The 20,888-nt window shown below is 55.4% G+C and overlaps 4 protein-coding genes across 4 annotated transcripts; 2 read left to right on the top strand and 2 right to left on the bottom strand.

The window, feature by feature from the left end:
* Nucleotides 1-3,129: 3,129 nt before the first annotated feature.
* BKA78DRAFT_310635 (uncharacterized protein) lies at nt 3,130-4,307 on the top strand. The gene has a single exon (XM_066888139.1). The coding sequence runs from the start codon at nt 3,310-3,312 to the stop codon at nt 3,919-3,921; it is 612 nt and encodes a 203-aa protein (XP_066745006.1). The 5' UTR covers nt 3,130-3,309; the 3' UTR covers nt 3,922-4,307.
* A 2,527-nt stretch (nt 4,308-6,834) lies between these two features.
* On the top strand, nt 6,835-7,213 carry BKA78DRAFT_367910 (uncharacterized protein; the record flags this gene model as incomplete). The annotated part of the gene is made up of 1 exon (XM_066892621.1): nt 6,835-7,213. The coding sequence occupies one exon, from the start codon at nt 6,835-6,837 to the stop codon at nt 7,204-7,206; it is 372 nt and encodes a 123-aa protein (XP_066745007.1). The 3' UTR covers nt 7,207-7,213.
* A 1,362-nt stretch (nt 7,214-8,575) lies between these two features.
* BKA78DRAFT_110097 (uncharacterized protein) lies at nt 8,576-9,666 on the bottom strand. Its single transcript, XM_066882244.1, has one exon. The coding sequence runs from the start codon at nt 9,443-9,445 to the stop codon at nt 8,666-8,668; it is 780 nt and encodes a 259-aa protein (XP_066745008.1). The 5' UTR covers nt 9,446-9,666; the 3' UTR covers nt 8,576-8,665.
* Nucleotides 9,667-17,327: 7,661 nt separating this feature from the next.
* Nucleotides 17,328-18,511, bottom strand: BKA78DRAFT_378673 (Alpha/Beta hydrolase protein; the record flags this gene model as incomplete). The annotated part of the gene is made up of 2 exons (XM_066892916.1): nt 17,328-18,275; nt 18,390-18,511. 2 exons carry the CDS (start codon nt 18,509-18,511, stop codon nt 17,504-17,506), a joined length of 894 nt encoding a protein of 297 aa, XP_066745009.1. The 3' UTR covers nt 17,328-17,503.
* Nucleotides 18,512-20,888: the final 2,377 nt, after the last annotated feature.

Genomic DNA, 20,888 nt, shown 5'->3' on the forward strand with positions numbered 1-20,888 from the left:
GGATGTTGAGGTGGTAGTGAGGGAGGGTAGAGTAGGTAATCGAGGGTATGTAGGTAGGATGGGTAGGGCCTGGGCGAGGGTGGCGGCAGTGGGAGGCTTCTTATGGACGAAGCTAGAGAGGCGCATCGCAAGCAGGGTTTTGAACGATTGCCCAGGGTCGCATATGGGCATTCGCAAAGCGCATGAGCTGCGGCCATGCATCAGAATGGCATACTCGGGCGAGCTAGCGCCCCGCGCAAAGCCACGGCTCGCGTGGATCTCTTCTCACCACCCTTGACTTCCTGGTCCCAGTCTCGCGCTCGGCTTCATCCTCGTCGTGCCTCTGCCCGTCTTCCCCTGCTGGGCACTCCCAGCGACCTTGCCCTGGATGCTTTCGGCCGCCGCCGCGAAGCCGCCGTGCTCAGAGTTGAACAAATTCTTACGGCGAGAGAGCGAAACGACTCGCATCCATCCCTTGGGCACTAAGAGTCCGATCGATCGATTCGGCCATGTACTTGTGCTCCCGCTTCGGGCAGGCCCCACTCCGACTTGCGGCTCGACGACGGCGCTACCACTCCTTGCTTCGGCCTTGAGTGCTTATTGCTGGCTACGGTGCGTTAGCCGTTGGGGCATTCAACACCGGGTCCGAGGGTGGCTGGACTTCTGCTTTCGTCGAGAGGTCAAAGTCGAAGTCATAGTGACGGCCCGGAACGTCATGCATCCAGGCACGACTCTTGTCAGGAGGCCGTTGACGGTGCATTACTCAGGGAAGAGCAGGCATCGTCGCAGGCGGGCATCCCATTTTAGCAGTCGTTTTCGCTGCCCCCCATTACATCACAGGGTGTTCATACTGGGCTGAATGGCTGCAGGGTTCAGCGAGTTTGGCGCGTACCCCAGCAACCCTCCGCGGCGCCTAGGCTTAGCCCAGTGGGCCTTCCCCTCGCCAGAAATCTAGATCTCCCTGCTCATCCTCGATCCCTCTGCAACTTGTACGCAGACAGTCACTGCCCAACTCCAACAGGGGAACATGACCTGACTGCCCCTTTCGCGCGCCCACGATACTTTTCAAACTGAAATCTCGTCGCCGACTCTTGGGCGTCAACCTCTTCTGTCGCGCTGTTTCACTCACTGACTCCACTCTGGAATCCATTTTTTGGTTGCTTGCGGGCGGATGACGTGGGAATGCGGTGCTGGGTGCTGGGGGCAGCGAGGCGGGCGGGCGGTTTACCTTTGGTGGGCTCCAGTCGCTGTTTGCTGCATCTCGTCTCACTTTGCTCTGCTCCTCTCCTCAGGGTCCGAGGTCCTGCGAGTCTGCGACCTGCGACCTGCGAGTTGCAACCTGTTGGCGCTGCTGCTGCACACCCTCCTGCAACTTGCCCTTTCTCAAGGCCCGCCTACCCGGGTCACCAACGGCTGTGCGGCCGGAATGCGGTCCAAAGCCTGCATCGCACCGGGATTTGTGCCCCGTGGTCCCCATTGCTCCCTGGATGCGCCCTGCTAAACAATGCAAAAGACGCTGCCAGAAGCTTCAGTACAGACGCTCGTTGTGGTGGACCCCCTTCTCACACCTCCTCTACACCTCCTGCTACCCCTAGTCCTCCACCATCACGACTGTATCGTCATACTGCCTCAGGTTGCTTCTCCTCCATCCCCTCCCTCAGCACGTGGTTCTGCTGTGCCGTGCAACCTCCAAGCGAGCTGTTGAGAGATCGGAAACTCTACCAATCTCACAGGGACACGCCTCTCGCTGTACCCTCTGCAGCCCTGCTGCTGCTCCTCCACCGCCACCCCTTCCAAGCCCCTGTGGCCATGCTTCCCACAACTGTACTCCCATCCCGAGGTCATGGGGGAAATTTGCAGCCATGCGACCTTCCCAGAACGTCGTCTTCTCCGCCTTGTTGCCAATGCTCACCGACTTGCTGAGGTCGTGCCTTGTTTCCACGCAATAATCAATCTCTCTGCCCCTCTTCCGATCTTGAGAGACGGATTCGCTGACCTACGGGGCGCCTGGCCGTCCGCCTGAAGCGAAAAAACAAAAAAAAAAATTGGTGATCGGTCGGCGTTGTTCCCAACGGCCAGAGGACGATCAATCTACGCCTGCCTGCGTGGCGCTCCCGAAAATGATGGCCTGCTCTCCACAGGGTTTGTTTGGCGCGAGCCACAGCTTTTGCGGCCGTGTTTGCGCTTGTGGATCAAGCTCATCACGATGCCGAAAGAAGCAACTATGACGGCACTGGCGCCAATTATAAGAGCGATAGTCGACCGTTTCGCCGTGAGCCCGCCCCCAAAGCATCGCGAATCAAGGGACCGAAAACATCCGTCTGCAAGCGACAGTGTTGGAAATCCTGAATCTGTTGCTTCTGCGAACCTCTTATTTTCCTGCAAGCCACAGGAGAACCAGCCATCAGGGTCTGGTCTCCGGCGTTCCCTGATTGCTGCCGTTGGGAGGAGAGGGCTGCTGCAGGGTCGATTGCTCGCCCGCATGACGATGGGTTCCGGCGCACTGGTACATGGCATAGGTGGCGGGAAACAGTCCGTTTGGATCTGCAAAACTCCCCTCCACCAAATCAGAGTCTGGCCAGACGATGGCTGTAATATGATAACGCTGATTACTATTTGCTATTTTGGCCTCGTTGCAGTCGTCAAAGCGCGGGCAGTCGAATCAAGGGGTCCTCGGGCTTCTGGTCTGCTGCACCGCCAGACGCCTGTGTTTCGTGGGCGCATCAGGGGTACTGTGATGCGTCCATCCGGGCATTGTTTCTTTTGTTTACTCAGCTTGGCAGTACCAAGCGAAAGTTGTATATTGCAGCAATTGGCTCATCTCGTTGGACCAACCAACCTCGCTCTCGCAACAAGATGCGGAATGAATCGCTCTGCTCTCACAGCATCCTCTCGCGGCGCCGACATCTGCCCGTGATGTAACCGAAAAGTCATTCTTTCGCAAACGCTTCCGTCTTCCCCGGATGTGGCCAACGTCAAATTCTCGGCATGCTTCGGCATCTCAGCCATCGCTGTGTGCGCTCCCTCCCTGGAGACATGAATCGTCGACACGCACTTTCTTCGGTCTCGGCCCTGACGTCCAAACATCATCATCTCCAGAGTCATGAGAGGATCAGCAGAATCAAAATCATAGAGATATCAATGACGCTGCGATGAGGTGCGTCATTTTTGATAGTGACCGCATCCGTCTACCAGCCATCACGGCATCACCACCACGGCGCCGAGACTCAGCGCCCACAGTCGCATCGGTTGGCCTTCTGACGTGCAGCGTCTCTTGTCCATCACGCGCAAGCTGCCCAGCTCCAGGTCGACATGGATTGCTGACCGAACATGTGCAACAGTCGACCAAGATCAAAAAGCAGTCACCGGTCTTCTGTCCACGCCTCCAAGTTGCTGGGACGATACCAAACTTTTGATTTGCCTTCAACGTCGGCCAGGGATGCTGCACCCTGGCGACTACCACCAATTGGCAACCACCAACGCGACGCTTCAACCGGGGAACAGCATGAGTACAGGCACCGAACCCTTTGGCGAGACATTTTCGTCGTGTGCGTTGAGTACCCTTTGTGCGATGCATGCTCAAGACCCGGGCTAGGGATCAGCGAACGACTCAGCCGACGCAGTCGACCCAGCGAATCAACAGGAATGCAGATGGTTTCCCATCCTTCGACCATGGGAATTCTGCCTATGCCATGTCCGATGGCCTGGACGCGACTCTCTAGCGGCGCACCAGATGGTCGAATGCGGAGGGGATTCTCGTACTCACCGGTGAGCCCGTACGCGCAGCAGACGTCGAGAATGGCAGTCTCTCCGCCCCCGCTAGCTTCCGCGAACGATATGGATGGCGCTGCGACGCCGTTCGCAACACGTCTTCGCGATCTTTTCGGCCAATTGGCAGAGCGGGTCGTCGAATTCCTTCTGGGCGGCGTCTGCCGGGACTAGCAAACAGGCGGGCATCAATCATGAATGGTCTCGAAGCATCTGGCGCAGCAAAAACCATCAAGCAGAGACGGATCACGGGGCGGGGAAGTGGAGCAAGAGGAACGATATCTCCCCACATACACTCGAGCCCAACGCGGCCATGGGACGGTTCAGAGTGACCGAGGAGCATCCGGACGAGAGAGCATGCAGAGTGCCGTGTGTCTGTATAGACTCTCTGCTGCGGCCCAGTAGGGCCTGGCAAGTTTCAACTTTACTCTGCAGTGTTTGCTGCAAGACTTGAACGCGGCAAGACTCGGCACCCTCGCAGCAAGTCGATCGAAATGCCGGATGGGGTAAGCCGGCCTGGCGATCCTCCACGGTCGAGTTGCGAAGAAGGTTAAGGGAGAAGATAAGTTTTGTGCTTGTCGTTGACGACTCCTCCCTCCCCCACGGCCATCTGGCCCGTTGTGGCGACGGTCATGGCTCCGCCAGATGCTTTCTTTGCCGCCTTCAGAGCTGCCAGTCGTCGACTGTCCAAATGTGACAGGGATGCGGACGAGTTGCTAAGCGTGGTATCTAGATGCCCTTTGAGTCGACCAGCTTCTGTGGGTCTGTACGAGCCAAGCGCGCGGTGTTGGCGTCTAGACGCTGCTGCTGCGCCGTCCGTCCCCGCTTCATCGATGCAGTATAGAACGGCCAAGACATGGCTTGGAGTCGTCTTCGTTGTTGAATGCCCCCTGGCTTGGCTGACCCTGCAGTCGTGTCCCTGGATGAGAACAAGGCACGGCGGCCACGACTTTTTCGTCCCTCTCCCCTCACCTCCATCATCCATGTGCGGCGTGCCCGGTTCGCTGCGCCCGGTAACCTTCGCAGACACCAAAACCCTCGACGACTGGAGCTTCCGTCATCGTACGAGCCTGAATCCCTCACACCCTGACTGACCCTTACACGCCACACCCATATCGCCATGGCATGTTCGTGAGACAGCTTCCTCCGCGGCTGCACCTTCTTTTCTGCCCACGACTCCACGCTAACCGCATCGTCACAGGAATTATGGTTTAGCGACTGCGCTCCGCTGAAACCATCCCTTGGCTTGTCTGCGTGCGCCCTTCCCAACAATCACTCTCACAGTCACCGTCTGCCTGCCTGCCCACCCGCGGCGCCACACCCAGCGCAGCGTGCTGCAAGACGGGCCCTCTTCCCTGGTTTCTCCCCTCCTTCGGATGACTCGACGGCCTGGAGACCCCTCACTCAACCATCCAAGGGACTGCCGCTCGCTCCTCCCTTGACCCTTGCCCACACGAGAGTTCCTGGCCCGACCTATACCTGGTTGGTCAGACTGACCTTTCGACGCATCCCATCCTTACACGTACAATCATCCGCGTGGCTTTTGCATCCTTCGCTTCGGCATACACGAGCAGCAGAGATTCGGCCCTTCGAGGACCCTATCGCTCTCGTATCATGACCACAAAAAACAAGACCCGTCCAATTGCTTCTTGACGGAGTCGACAGCAGTCAATAGTTGCGGATTCCGTCCTGCCACTCCGCGTCTCTCAATCCTTGCCCCACCATATACACTTTGCAAGCTCGCTTTTGTTTTATGGATATTTCGACCCAAACGGACCAATCAGGTTTCTGCGCCAGAGGAGATGCCCAACCAGGACGCGCGACTCGATGCCGTTTGCGGGGATGGCAAGCCGGCGTCCGGACTCACCTCCTCTGGCCGCTCCTCCCCTCCCCGGCACCGGCCGCCGCCGCCCCGCAGCCGCTCCTCCTTCTCCTGCTTCTCCAGTTCGCTGTGCCAAGCCTGATGCTGCTCACTGACTTTGGCAGAGAATGGTTGAGACCACGACCCAGACCAGTTGCCATCATTTGTCCCACACAGCGGCGCCCACCGCCAGCCGTCTATCGACCCTCCTTCCTCTTCTCGCCATACACGTACGCATTCGTTGTCCACACCACGCAGCACACGCTCCGAAAAAAGAAGCACTTGCAAAAAACCAACACCCAACCACCCAGGCTCATCCCCGTGCAATCGCGTCGCGCCAGCCCGCCGCACCCCAGCCCGGTTTCGGCGCGCGAGCGTGGCTATCCCCGCGCGCCCGCCGAACCTCGACCCTTTCTACCCTGTCCCTCTCTCTCTCCCTCTCCCTCCCTCTTTCGCCGTGTCTTGGCCTGGCTAGCCTAGTTGGGTTTGGGGCCACCGCCGACGCCGCTTCCGCACCCTGACCTGGCTTGCCAGGCGTTGTCGCGAATCCAGGGCTCGAGACGGACTGGACGCGCTACCTGCCTACTTACCGTGACCTGACGCGACTCTGAGCAGGCAGAGTGCCTAGGACCTCTGCCTCGCCTCACCAGTCTGCGCTCTGCCTCAACAATGCAGACGGCAGAGGAGAGGAGATGAGGTGCGCTCCTGACTCCAATTGGCACCTCATCGTGAGGACGAAGGGCGTCTCGACCTCCCTCTCATAAGCAGTATGCGGTCCGCAGTTACTCACTCCTTTACTTAACGAGGATGCCAAGCAGGCTGGACTTGCCTGGCTTCCCTGCGCCAAGTGAATTGCCCTTTTTGCTGCAGTAGACTGGCCTGCTCAATAATGATGACTGACTGAGTGAATGAATGCGAGAGCGAGTCAACGAGGGCGACAAGGAGAAGAAGAAGCAACTCAGCCGAGCAAAACGCGTTTCACGCTCTTGGCCGGCCTGCCTGGCCGCACAAGTCATGTCCATCAACTCACATGTCGTGCGCTCGACTCGTCCAGCTTAGCTTGTGAATAGACAGCTCTGCTGCGTTTCGTTGCGCGTTTTGGTCGTGAAGGGGGCAGGCGGCAGAAGACTGCGCTGCTGTCTGTCGAATGCGAGCCACTGCCGTGCAAAAATGCCTCCCCCAATGCTTCTCATGGACGCAATTGGAATAATTACCAGGCACTTGCAATGACTACAGTGCGTGACTCCGCAGTGCTGCTGCTGCTGCTGCTCCTCCATCCGACCTCCGTCACAATACAGCTCGCCCTGCTTTCCCTTGAGACTCGACCGCAGACGCATCAGTCAGTCGGTCAGACGGTACATAGTCAGGGCCCCTCCCCTACTGTACCTAACCCACCCCTCCATCCCTCCAACCCACCTTCCAGGGCAGAACAGGGAAGGGCAGGGCAGGGCAAGACAGGGCAGGGAAACGAATTTTCGCTGCCCCCGCGCGCGCGTTCGTGTCGTCCCGTTTCGTTCATCCCTGGGTTAGGCAGCGGGACTGGACCTGGACCGGGACCGGACAGGGAAGGGGCGTCGCGACGGGATGGGACTGCGTGAAAGACAGGGAAAGGCAGATGGGGTGGTTAGGTATGTAGGGGCAGGGCAGGGTGGTTGGCTGGGGAGAGACGAGGGTGAGGGTGAGGGTGAAGGAAGGGGAGGGCGGGCAGGAAAGGCGGGCGTGGTCGAGATGGATGTGTTGGACGTGGTGGTGATGATGTGGTGATGGGTGAGGTGGAGACAGGTAGGTGGTGAGGTGCGCTGGGAGCCTGAGGCAGCAGCAACGTCGACGGTGCGTCGACACTCGGGCAAGTGAGGTAGGTGTTGGCAGGAGGCAGCAGCAGCTTGGGAACGTGAGTGAGGTGTAAAGTTGCATTATTGTAGACTGACTGGCCTGCCTGGCAGACTGACACACACGGTGGTTGCAAGTGCAAAGACATGTGTGTGCGTTGGCGCTAACTTTCTCGAAGAAGACATCTCTGCGTGATCAGAGTCGAGCATGGTAGATGTTATCCAGATGAAGAAATCAAGTACTTTTTTGCAGAGAGCAGGAGCTGCAATAATTTTCTCAGTATGTAGCTCCACAGCGGATGGACTGCTCGTTGAACATGGACGAGATTGCATTATTACTGGAGAGAATCGCTCTCCCTCCGCTTCTCCCGTTTAAGCAGAAGCTTATGGAGGACCAAGGACTTGGAAATAAGAACTGAGCACTGAGAAAGAAAAGAGGAGAGAAGTAATTCAAATCGTTCTTCAACTATGAAACGATGTGATTCTTGTTCATTTGTTTTTAGATTCAGTTTTCTTCTTTGAAGACTAGGTTAAAGGAAATTCAACCGGTTGATAGATTGTAAATATATAGAGTCTGACCAAATCAGATGAGATTTTTGCAAACGTTGATTGTCAGTTTGGACATGTGCAACTTTCACACCTTGACAACAATTTTCTACCATGCCGAGATTCTTGATATTCTCCAAAGAATCCTGACCTTAACACAATAAATGTTACTCTCTTTCCACTTTCCCATCTCATTGTCCATGCCCCTTTTCTACACATATACTACACACCACTACCAATGTACATACTCCTCCCTCCATGTCTCCACCTCTTCCTGCCTCCCTACCAACCCACAGCTCCAAAAACCAAGGCGTGCCCTGCATCTCACCCACATGGCCGGCCAGTGCTTCCCAAGTCGGCATACCGTAGCAGCAGCGCAGTGCCCTCACAGGTCGGCGATTCCTTCCCTGTCTCGGCTTTCCACCTGGGCGTTCCACCCAGCTAGTCCACTGCCACCCCCTAAACGATGGTTGAAGGCACAGTGCAGCCTGCGTCGCAGATGAGCGGTAGAGTTCAGACGTCACACATCGGGGAGAAGGAAGTGGGAGGCAGTGCAGGGCGTGCTGACATGATGCGCTGCACCATAACGCTGCTGTTTGCTTGTTCATCTTGGGTAGCTACAGCACCTTCCGCAAGTCAGAGTGAGCATGTGCGGCATGAAGACATCGATGCCTGAGATGCCTCAGTTGGCTGCTGGTGGCTGAATGTGTTCGACGTGTCTGTTGGCCGTTGAATGCGTTGTATGACGTGACGTGCGAGCACAACTCCCAGGCAGCACACAAAGGGTCTGGACATCTGAACTATCCATGAGCACAGGGAGAGAGCGTAGGAGGCGGAGGAGAAGGAAAGGGTTGCTCGGCTGCTGCTCGTTCAAACATGGTGGAGAGAGGGTATCCATGGGAGGGCGTTGGGCTTGTATGCTCTGCCTTGCTCTTCTGCGTTGTACTGGGCTGTGTTGCGTGTGCTGTAGGGAAGTGTAAGAATGGAGTGGAGCCCTGCGTGCTGCAGACTGCACGGGGCGGGTGAGAAAGGGGAGAGGTGTAGGGCGTGCGCCAGGCAGACAGGCAGACGGGCAGGGCGGAGGTGTGACGACACGGGGTAAAGGTGTGGAGAGTGTGGAGGGGTTGGAACTGAGCGACGGCCTTGCTGCACACGGCGTTGTTTGATCTGGGATTCTCGCGCTTCGTTGTGTCATCTTCTCTGAAAATTCGTCCTTTACTAAACTCCAGCATTGTAAATCTCTCATCGAGAATTGAAGTCTGCACCGCAAGCAAACAGGCGACGTCGAAGCACGAGCCAAGCCTGCTGCAGTCAGGCGAGCGGGACAGGCGAAAGAAGCGGGCAAAGCAGGGCAAAACGGACAGGGTATGCAGGACAATGCTGCAGCGGGCAAGCTGCATTCTAACGTCCGTGTCAAAGCAGGGGGCAGTGGTGCCCGGCGGCCACCAAGTCGATCACACATAACTCAGCAAAGACGACGAGGGCAGGTGTGGTGATGAGACGCAACACACCACACTCCTCTGTCAGAAGCTCTGTCGATGAGCAGTCCAAGTTTCACGCGCCCATCATCGGTCGACGAGGGAGAGCGCTCGGCACCGTGCGGAGACCGTTCGGGGAATATGGAGAGCGCTGGCGCTGGGGCAGGGGTCGTCGTGGAGAAGCGTGTGGTGTGAGCTCCCTAGGCTGTTTGGAAAACCCGTTTGATGTGGTGTCTCAAGATTTTTTAGAACGAAGAGAGTTGTTCTGGCGTCCGCAATCGAAGGGGAGAAGCCATCGTGAGTCTGAAAATAGCAGCACTCAGGCACTTAGCGGCAGCTGCGCGGACGGCAGGATGGATAGACGTGGTGATGGAGAGACGTGTGGTTGTGAAGTGGACGGCTGGCTGGCATGAAGATCGAGATCTGATACGGACACGGTGCGGGCGACGGGCCGGCTGACGGCTGCGTGTAGATCGTTAGCTGGGGGGAGCAGGACAACTTGAACGACAGCCAGAATCGCGCTGTCCCTTGTAGAGCCTTCGAAACTTCGCTCCGTTCTTCTTCTGTCCAGACATGGTTTTGCGAAACCGCTTGACAAGCAGCGGCCGGCCGAGAAAGGCAGGCGACGACGTGGGGGCAGAAAATTCTTGTTCGTCGTCGTCAAGTCTAGCCGGGGATGCCTCGGACACGGGAGAGAAAGGTTGGGCCGACGCGTGCGCGGTAGGGTGCGACGCTTTCGCGTTTGTTTTCCCCAGGGTAGATCATTGAGAGTTGCCGGGCTCAAAAGCAGGGATATCTGGACTTTGTAGCAGGGGGAGGTTTTGCATCCTTGGAATGAGGGGCGCGACCTGCGAGGGTTCGTGTGTGCCTGACAGCCTGGGTACCTTACATGCCGTACCTGTTGAAGGCGGACAAACACGCGCTTTTTGATGCACGCTGCGTGGCACTGGTGCGTCATGCACGCAGGTACTGCTCGTTTCGTCTTTTCCTGGACATCGCTCTGCTGCTTCTCCGTCGCGTTCGACCAATCCGGCAGTGCGCGACTCAAAGTCGACCCGCTATCAGTTGACCTACCAAACAAGACCATCTCTTGATCCTGCTGAGGCATTTTCGAGCGCCTCTTGATGATTTGAAATCAAGAATTCGTAGAGTTGCGCAGTTCCAGGTCCTCATCTGAATATGCCTGACATCCCGCGGGGCTTTAGCCGAGCGTGAGGGTTTCGATACCTTCCGTTGACAAGCAGAATCTTCCTTGTCTACCCGGGTTCACTATCAAGTGGCCCGAGACGCAGTCTAGCTCAATTGCGTGCTGGAGCACCCTGGAGCAAGCCCTGTAGACTGCAAAATAAGGCGACGAAACCTAGGCGCGAGAGGAGAAGATGCTCTGCTGGTGCAAAATGCACAGGGTCTGAAGCTTCACGATTGCTGACGCCATAGAAGACGTGGGCGGAGTAAGGACGGCACGCTGGCTGAAGACTTGGCCAATGGAGTTCTCGGGCTGCAAAGCGAGTTGAGGATGTTTGACTTTTTGGAAAAGCGGAATTTGCTTCTGCGATAGACAGTAGGTCTGTTCAAGAGTAGAGCAATCGGAAGTCGTTCCTCTTCGTGCCATGCCTTGCCCTTGCCATCAAGTTCCCTCGCTCTTCCAAGGCGGCATCTGGACCTAGACTTTGAACCTTGTGCGGGCACCTCATCCGCGAACGTTGTGGAAAGGGCAAGCAAGCAACGCCCAGGACTCGTCAGACGCTAGCCGGCGGTCAGGCAGGGACAATTTCTCTGAGGGCAGCTAATCAGGACCGCAAGTCGCACCTTTTTTCCAGCATCGGCGTGTCAGTGACCGCGCTGGCAGCGCGCCTATTTTGGAAAATTTTTAGTCTCCTCGCGGCGTCAGGGTCCAGTCAAGGACGGATTCTCTCGTGGCCAGCGCCGACGACGGGAACAGCTGTCTAACGCGGCGCGTTTCATGCCGGCACGCGGGCGCGATTGGGTTCGGCGCGGACGCACGCACGAGGTACCCTAAGCTTATTCCAAAGCAGAGAAGAAAAACGCAGCGCAGAGCAGTGCGAGACTCTGTTCCGTGTCGCTGCCGTGTCTTCGAGGGCGGGACAGCTCGTATGGTGTGGATCTAGAGAGCAAACGTGCCTCCGCGACCCCGCGACTTGCTGCTTCCGGAATGGTAGTGAAGTTTGGTCCACTTGCTGGGCAAACCTCGTTCAGCTCCCGACATCCGCGGGCCAATCACCACCTCTCGTAGTGCCGGGAATAGTTGGTCGACCGCCTTGACGCATCGTGGACCCCCGAAATAGACCCTATCTGCTCTTTCAAACAAGCGTCTGTCACATCACTCGTTCTCGCCCTGCCCAAGACGCGTACGATGTCGCATCAACTGGCCCCCTTCCTTCTGAGCAATTGAGCTTGTCGGCACTTCGTTTCGCGCCTGAAGCCTTCTCCACGCGGCCATTGCACACCTGTCAAACGCAAACGTGCTCCGGCAGTTTCCAGTCTGACAGCTGACACTGGCGTCGGCTTTTGACGATGCTTGTGGGCTGCTTGGAGCCGTCTGATGGGCGAGGGGAGCCGAAACTCTGTGCTGAAGACGGATGCGGAGAAGGTCAGCAACGCGCGGCAGGGCGATGATGTCACGCGAAGAGCCCTGTGGAGGTTTGCTACCACGAGCTGGTGCTTGTCGTGAGCATGCTTGGGATTGCGCGGCGACTGCGACTGGAGATGGGTGAGTTGCTGAATGTTGTTTGGAGGTGGTCAACGAGCCTCGCTAAGCGACAAAGGAGATCAGGGTCCTGGAGATGACTAAGGAATGTAGCACACGTGATTGGCCGAGACGAGGGAAGGAATGGGCTCTCCCTCTCGGTTGCGAGTCAATCGAGTGGGTTCTCTCTTTGATGGACAAGACACCTCGCTCCATTCGAGGCAGGCCACTTCAATGGAAGCAAGAAAGGAAATGTGCTGATCGCCATTGTTGACCGTCGTGTCCGTCGTCACTGTCACTTCATGACCACTTTCCAGTTTTCTAGCGCAGCCAAAGCGGACGGTCTGCGCAGTCGTTGTGGTTTGGGATGCATTAATGGCTGGGCTTCAAACCACATCCGCAAGTTCGGTGCTCTCCAGGTAATCATACAGCGAAGTGTGCGACTGCGATCCTTTCACTCAACAAGTCCAGTCCCGCTGAAGCCCGCGGCGCTAAGCAAAGAGTGAAGCTGTGGCAGAGATGCCAATTTATACCCAGAACCACCGCCCGCTTCTAGCACATGCAAGCGTTCAGCCCACGCAGATACAAGTCAAATGACCTCCAAAAGCCAATATCACGCCCAGACTGCCGGAACCTATCAACCAATTTGCCAATCAAACCTCAGCCCCTGAACACGTGCAGAGTCGGTAGCTCCGTCCACTGTGCTATAAATTGGTCCAGGTTCCACGCCTTCGTGGTAAAAATCAACGAGGCTGGTTGCCTGCCCTTTTGCAGATTGTGACTACTGTCACGCGCGTCGTGACAGCACTTCTTCAGTGAGTGCTGGTTCATGAGAAGAACTTCCGCGCAGCCGCTACTTTCGCTTGTTTGCGGAGCGGCTGCGAGCCTCTTGAGCATTGCTTCCTCATCTCTTTGCACTTCTTTGGTATTATCACTGTCCATCCCGGCACCAGCATCTTGCAATGATGCCGCCCTTCTCAATCCCAGATGAGTAAACCGCACAGCAAGGCGCAGGGGCAAGAAACAAAGAGTAGAATGAAGGCGCCACCCACAAGAAAAACAGTGAACCATGCTGGGTACCATTTCCAAACAGCTCCAGGTTGGCGTTGTCGGGTCAATCGAAGACTCGAGGCCTGGCTTAGAATCTGGAACTTGCGAGGGCAAGGCTGCTTATATAGATTTCGGAGGAGGTGTGGGCGTTGAGTGCGTGATTTAGTCGTGGGTGGTCAGGAGGTGAGTGTGCTACAGCGAGGAGGTTCTGGCTTGAAAGGCAGGCGCAATGATGACTTCGTCAAGTGCTCTTAGATCTTCGTCGTTTTTGAGACGAGTTTACACTATCCAAATGGTGCCTGCTACCTACATCGTGCCATGGTGATGTCGCTCTCAAGACATGGACAACTTGCAGAGGACAAGCGAAGGGATTGCCGGCAAAAAGACAACAGTAGCTCTGTAGATGGTAGGTTGCCGCACAGTGCCATAACTAGGTGCTCGCTATCTCTAAAACATTGGAAAGCTCAGGTTGTCAATGTCAAGAGAGAAGGGTTGCCAGGCCATTGCTGATTTATATACCCGAATTCAAGGGTTACACTGCGGGCATCTTCACGTCATGTGGGCGACCCAGCGAACAGGCGAGCGTTGAGGCCAAAGTGACAGGGGGAAAGGACCCTGTTCGTAGGAAGAGGTCATGTGGTTGGTCAGGGGGCGGATCTTTGCCTACTCGACGGACGACTTTGTTTAGATGAGGTGCTTACTTTCAATTCGGACAAGTCATGTTTGTCATCATTGCACTTCACTGCTCATTTAGAGAATCGCCTGAATTCAGGGGTAAGAACGAAATCAGATTTGCCACCTCCGCTGGGCCAGACAGTGGTCGGCTTCAAAGTCACTGATTCAAGAAAGACTCGAAAAGTTTCTTAAGGTGTCAGTTTCTGCGAGCGCGCGGCTGCGCGGCTGCTTTTATAGATTTCGGAACAGGGAAATCTCCTGAGATGCGTCAGTGGCCTTCGGCAGCTGAGGGGGCCACGCTATAGATACCCCCACAATCGAGATGGACTGCTTGGGTGGCCCTCGTGATGTAATACCAAAGATACACTGTTTGAATGGTGTTGGAATTCATCATCATGCTGTAAAATAGTTGTTGTTCAACAAAGTGTTCATTTTATAGATTCAGGGGCAGGGAGGTAAAAGCGAGAGACACTCCACCCGGGGAAGAGTACTTGAATTTCTCAAGGCTTCAAGCAGTAAAACTTGTGATGTTCAGGATGATTCAAGAGGCATCTCAGTCCTCTGTCAAAGTCAGTTTTGGTCGTTGAAAAGGGGGCACTAATATAGCTAGATCAGGGAAGTGCGAAAGGCGCATCAGCAATCTGCAACTTGAATTGAGGCGTTTCGAACGCAGTCAAGTGACCAAATTGGCTCACGTGGCAGCATTAACGGAACCGTGCCATTGTCCCAAGGCTGGTGAAAGACAATCTCATTGAATATAAAAGGAGCGACCTTCCCAGCGGGTAGTTCTGCAAGCAAACTGGAGCACTCTTCAAAGAGCAGGTCCAAATGTCGCACACACTTTGGAGAAGTGTCCCATACTTCAACAAACTTTTGTGGCAGGTTCGACAAAGTCTGACTGGGATGGGAGGCTTTGAGGGAAAAGAAGTTGCTTGGGAATCTGGAGTCTAGAGATCCGTCCAATCATTCATTTTGAAAAATGTTTTATCGTCACTAGCAGCTTCTGTAGTTGAACACCAGCATTTTCAGAAAGTACGAGGGCTATTTTGCACATTTCTGCGCAATTAGCGTGAACGCAGACCCGAAAGACCCACATCCCAAGCCAAGTATGTAGGTCGTCCTCTGTGTTTTAGAGACCACCCAAAAAGTAAGCCGTTTGGCCGCCGTTCTCTATAGGAATGATACGATAGTAAACTGTAGGCCGCACATTTACGGGAGAAAAGAGTGACAAAGTTCCATCGTGGCCCTCTTAAATACCCCTGAATTCTGACAAGGGTCACATGCTTGCTCAGCACGATACAGGGGATTCAGGGGTATAAGTACATTACCGAAATCCGAGAACTGGGCCCAAGAAATCTGTTTGGAAACAAATCAATCGACTCGTGTTAAAAATCTCTCTCTCGTCTTGTCACTTGTCTGTTCCTTTGCTCGGAGGAAGACAGCCTCGATGCGAGGAAACTTACTAGAGATCTATCGCTAAAGTTGTACAGTAACAGCCAGCATTACGATGCAATGAAAACAATCAGCTTGAGGTCAAAACCAAGACACTCAGCTCAGAGAGAAGGTAAATAGGCAGTAATTTCAAACTGTCTCGGTTCGATGAAATCGCCGCCGAGCACCGAAAAGCTGCAAGTGTAGTTGTTCCAGACTTTTTTGTGCAGTGAAGGTCCAGGAATTGTAGATGTGAAAGACCTTGCCTCCAACATATCGACTTTGTGTCTGCCGAGGAGGAACTCAGTGGGGGCTTTATACCTTCCTGATGGCTGGTCGGCGCCACGTGCTCCTGCCCCCGGGCTCGCTCGAAGGTCCAGAATGGTAGTCACGACAAGCACAGTGACCTCAACCGTTCCACGTGGACAGTGCGTTCATGGCCTTTGACCAGCTATATAACGCATGTTACTCTCCAAGTTGCCTACTACATATTCAATCCCGCAAAAGGTGCTGCAGCCTGGAAAATGGGACTCAAGGTACTGTTGGACGTGGTGATCTCTCCGATGAAACTAACGACTTGTTCTTTGTAGAGTAATGTCTCGATAGGATTAGTCTAGAAGCAACTGACCGTTTTGGAAGTATGTTGACGACCTCCGTCCGAGGACAGTGCTGCTTCTGCTGCTGCTGCTACTGATGATAAATGCCACCAAATCCGCTGCTCATCGCTCAGTCGCCTTATCTGTAAGACCGCCTCCGTAAGACAAGCGCCGAAAGTATGAAAGCAAATGGTGAGTAGACAAGACAAAAACAAGGACAGCAGGTCAAAGACTCTTCAGTGTCCATTTTTTCAGCGTGAAGGGGAGCGTACGAGGATGACAACCTCAGTCAACAGAAGTCTGTCCCTTGTATAGTAGCTCTCCGACCCCTTTATACTAGCCACGAGTATCTTTTACTCACTGCTCTCAATTGCGCTGCATGCTTCTGCCTGGTGTGTTGCCTTCCTACCCTCGTGATAGGCAGTGAGCTGCAGCTATTAAAGACCTATCTCTTTTTGTGTCTCTCACTTTCGTGCTTGTTCCAAAAGTCACCCCATTCGACAATTAATTCAGCCAGGTGATTACTGAACATGACCACCAGACTTCACTTTGCCTGAATACCGCGCCTAGAATATCCTTATTTGCACTAATGGAAGTCTGGCTAGACACAGCTCTTTTCCCAGCACATCAACAGAGCGATGGCGTCAAATGAACACGTCGAAGAGACCAATGCCGCGAGATGATCAAGGTAAGCTTTGCAGCATTATGAAGAAGCTTAGCAAGCAGTAACGTGGCATCCCAGCGAACAGGCAACTGACTGAACGTCGAAGGACAAGAGAAACCGCAGCAGAGTCGAAAATAGGAACAGGCACAACAGCTCCCCTTAAGTAGCCGTGGGGGCATCTTCAGCAGCCCCGAGCCAGAAGTCGATTGAGTCCAGTCCACTGATCAGATGGTCAAGTAGAAAGTTGCGCTGGTCTTCCAACACCCATCCCTCTACTTGGCTATCCTTTTATACCCAGCTCGCAGACCACACTGGCACATGCTCCTGATGACCAAGCGCCTCCCCAGCTCCACGTGGCGTGTCCACGCGCATGCCCAAGCCCGCAGGCACATGCAGTAGGCCGCGGATTTGGCCTCTGACAGACAGAAAGCAGGTATAAGACCAGCTGCCTCGCCAGAGATCTCGTTCTTCATTCCGTCCTCAGTCCTCGTGTGCTATGGAGTCGATACCGAATATTTCGACCCACTTGTGTGGACGGGAGCGCCTTAAAAGAAAACGGCTCACTGGTGCTGTGGCTTCTGGCGTCCGTAAGGGGTTGAGGGGTGAACGTGCATTTTTTAGGCAGTTGGCGCTTTGCCGGGTGGAAGTGCTGCGACTGCACAAGTGAGGATGATGACGATGGAGAGAAAAATTGTGTAAAGATATTTTGAAATCATTGTGTAGAAAAGAACCTCAGGGTGGATGGAAATGGAAGATATTTGCTCGCTGTCAGCTTAGATACCTGTGCCAGCGAAGGGGGGTTTGAGACTGGAGCTAGGCTGAGGGCCAATGCCTTTCAATCGTGTTAGAGAGACACCAACGGACGGTTTGAGCATCCGTGCGCCCATTATTCGTCCTCTCTCAAGGCTTGTTCCGCTCCTCAACTAAGGCCTGTCAAGAGAGCCTCGATTGTCTGTGCTACACCATCGCCATCCTGCCAGCACTGGTCATGGTGGCCACCAATCTCCAGCACTTGTACCGGGAAAGACTTCTGAGCTTGCCCCCTCATCAGCTCAGTCTGCTCCCACTCGACCAGCTCGTCTGCGCGACTCTGCGCCAGCACCAAGCGCCGCAAACCCCACCCGCTGTCATGTTGCTTGACAGCATGGGCTGGGCTCGCCTCCTCCCACCGCTTCTTCATGGACTGATCGATAGGCCCTCCACCAAATGCGCCAGCCAGAATCTCGCCGTACACCGGCACGTCGACGTGGTTTTGTGCAAAAGTGGGGATGTCGTAGATGCCTGCGATTCCCGCCACGGCCACTGGCGGCAATTTCAGCTTTATTGCCGCCTGCAGCGCCAGTGTGGCGCCACAGCTGTGGCCGACAAGGACATAGGACCAGGCCCCGCTCTGACGATCCGGGTCGGCGAGGTTGTATGCGTCGCGGAGCCAGGCCAGCGCTTGCAGAACGTCCTCCTGGTGCGTGGGATGTGCGACGGAGCGGCCTTCGATTCGTGCTTCGGTAGATTTGGGGTCAAGGCGCGTGGGATGCGTGGGGTGATTCGGGTACGGCGAGAGGCGGTAGTGAATGGAGGCGAAGCCGGCGATTTGGGCGAGAGCTGGGGAGTTTGTCTTGAGCAGGTGGTCGATTGTGGGACGGATTGAAGATGCCGTGATGAGCGGATCGCGCCAGGCGCCTCCGTGAATGTATCTAGAGGTTGTGAAGAGAGCGTCAGCACACAATTGGCAGGTCAATGGCTCGATGTTTGGGTGGTGTTTGTGTCTGGTGCGGGGCAACGATGGTGGGGCAGGGTTGTCAACATACACTACCCAGTGCGCATTCTTGGGGCTCTCCTCGAGCGGGCGCGGGAGGCAGATGTCAAGCGTGTTGAGGCGCGACTCCGTTGAGTACGGTACGTCCGTGATGTGAAGCGGATAGGTGGCCATGATGGTCGAGTGTGGTTGAGGAAGACGAGCGGAGGTGGTGCGCGAACAACGTCACAGCGCGGACGCGTCAGTAAGTAGTCGGGTATTTTTCCGACTGCGAATCAAAAATTCCCCGTCCATCATGAACATCTCAGGAGAGCTAACACCTGCTTTCGCGAAGGACAACAAATTCCACGAATCGAAGAACAAATTTGCCACCTGCTGCGGAAGATAATTGTCATATAGTTCAGGCACGAGACCCATGACGGCAAGTTTCGAGTTGCGACGAAGAAAGACCGCAGACCAGGTCGGTCAAGCAGACGAAAGTCGCATGCTGAGAGTCGAAACTTGAAGCAGCCTCGCAGTATAAAAGAAGTGCGGCAGGCACCTAGTCGCGTCGACTCTGCCCAATACGGCAACTGGGATGCTATCCAGTGCGCGCCACAACCGCGCCACACGCAAGCATCAACCTACGACAAGTCGCAAGAAAAAGGGACGAGGCATACACAAGGAGCACTGCGGAGTGTGTAGGAAAGAAGGTTGATTTTTGTTGGGTACAGATAGAGGACATGGCGCCGGACTCGGAAAACGTCTAGAGTATTTTGACCTCAGGAAGAAACATGCTTAGCTAGCTACAGTTGTGGTGTGGATGGCTGTGCCTGCGGGGTGTCAGGGTTGAGAGTCTCTGTCATGCTCGTACATGTTGCAGAGTCGCAATATGGGGAACGAGATACGAAATGAGGAAGAAGACTTCCGCAGCCAGTTCGCAAACCAAATTCAATGTGTGGTGAGACATGTAAAGGCGCATTGCCACCAGAATCACTCTGCAGGCTAATGTGGTAGAGCGTAAGGGAGTCGACTAAGCAGGAACTAGACGTAAGACTCGATGGATTAGGCGCAGTGTGCTTCATTTATGAATGAGATCAACACTGAGAATGTCTCCTGGGTGTCAACAGGATATTAAGTCAAGTATTCAGCAAAGCGCGTAAACAAGTTGAATCCTCCACCGCTTTCAAAAGTGCAAGGAGTAAAGACTCAACCCACTTAAGTCTCAATTACCACCTCAAACTACTGAATATGGATCTCCAAGCCGCCTTCGAAACACCACAGAAAAAGAAACCAGAAAGCCATTTACTCTCAATATCTCTTCTGTATGAACATTACCACCTCCAAGCAAGAATGGACGAAGATTATCTCGACGATGGGAAAACAGTAAACGAAGGCTAGCGGTGCAGTCCGCCAGCCACTCTCTCAAAAGGCGATGAGGGCGGACTGCAAGGGGTATATTGTGAACGACAGAACGACAGCGCGGTGAAGAACGAACGAGCAAGAAAGCACGCAAGCAAGTAAGCAAGCAGATAAAGAACAAGCGACGGTATATAGCAACACGCGTACTCGCACATCAGATAGTACAGACAACGACAGACGACCAAATAGAGTAAAGACAAACGGAGCGATGAGGAGACCGACAAATCGAGGGGGCAAAGCCAAACGACCGCGCCTGTGGCAGTCACCATATCGAGCCATCTATCCTCCAGTCTCGTCCAATCCATAATTTCGTCTTGTCACGTGGGCCAAAATCTTCTTCCTCTTTGTCGTGAACGTTCCCCCTTCTTCATCTCCTTTGCCCACATCTCAGTCGTCATCGAGACCCGCCGCTCCCATACTCCTCCCTTCCCACTCAAAACCTGTACACGCCCTCCCCATCCATCTCATCCCCCAACGTCCCCAAACCCTCCAATTCAATCGCCAACCGCGGACTGCGCTCCCTAGGCGGGGCAAGCGGCGGCGCCGGCAACGCCGTCAATGGCGTCTCCCTGCCCGTCGTGCCTCCACTGCCAGCACTTCCGGTCCGCTCCAGCCCCGTCGGCGTGCTGCGCTCGCGGCTGATGTTGGGGATCTCGCGGCCCGCCGCCGCCGCATCCACGACGGCGGCCTTGTCCTTGGCCTTGTCCTTGGAGCCCTTGAGGCTCGATTTCGACGACGTGAGGATACCTGTGAGACCGCCGACGGCGCCGCCTCGCTTGCTCTTCTCGCGGGTGAGGGTGGGCGAGCGCGGCGGCGGCGGTGGAATGGGGAGGGCCGTTGCGGTGGCGGTTTGCGCGACGGGGCTCCCCGATGCCGCGGGGCTGTTGCTGCGCCCGCCGACGCTGCTGCCGATGGACGCTTGCCGGTGCAGGCCCTCGACCCATTCGACTTTCTTGGGGACGACGCGGTCGGTTTGCGTTGCGGCGCGGGGGCGCATAGCGGACGTTGTGGGCATGGTGGTGTTGGTCACGGCGGGACTGTTTCTGCCCGGTCGATACTGCTGATGCTGTGATTGAGTGCGCTCCAGCTCTTGGTCGCGCTCCCATTCTGCCTCGCGCTCTCTTTCTCTGTCGCGCTCGCGTTCGCGGTC

Source organism: Phyllosticta capitalensis (assembly GCF_038381095.1).
Source record: "Phyllosticta capitalensis strain CBS 128856 chromosome Unknown BKA78scaffold_4, whole genome shotgun sequence".
NCBI lineage: Eukaryota > Fungi > Ascomycota > Dothideomycetes > Botryosphaeriales > Phyllostictaceae > Phyllosticta > Phyllosticta capitalensis.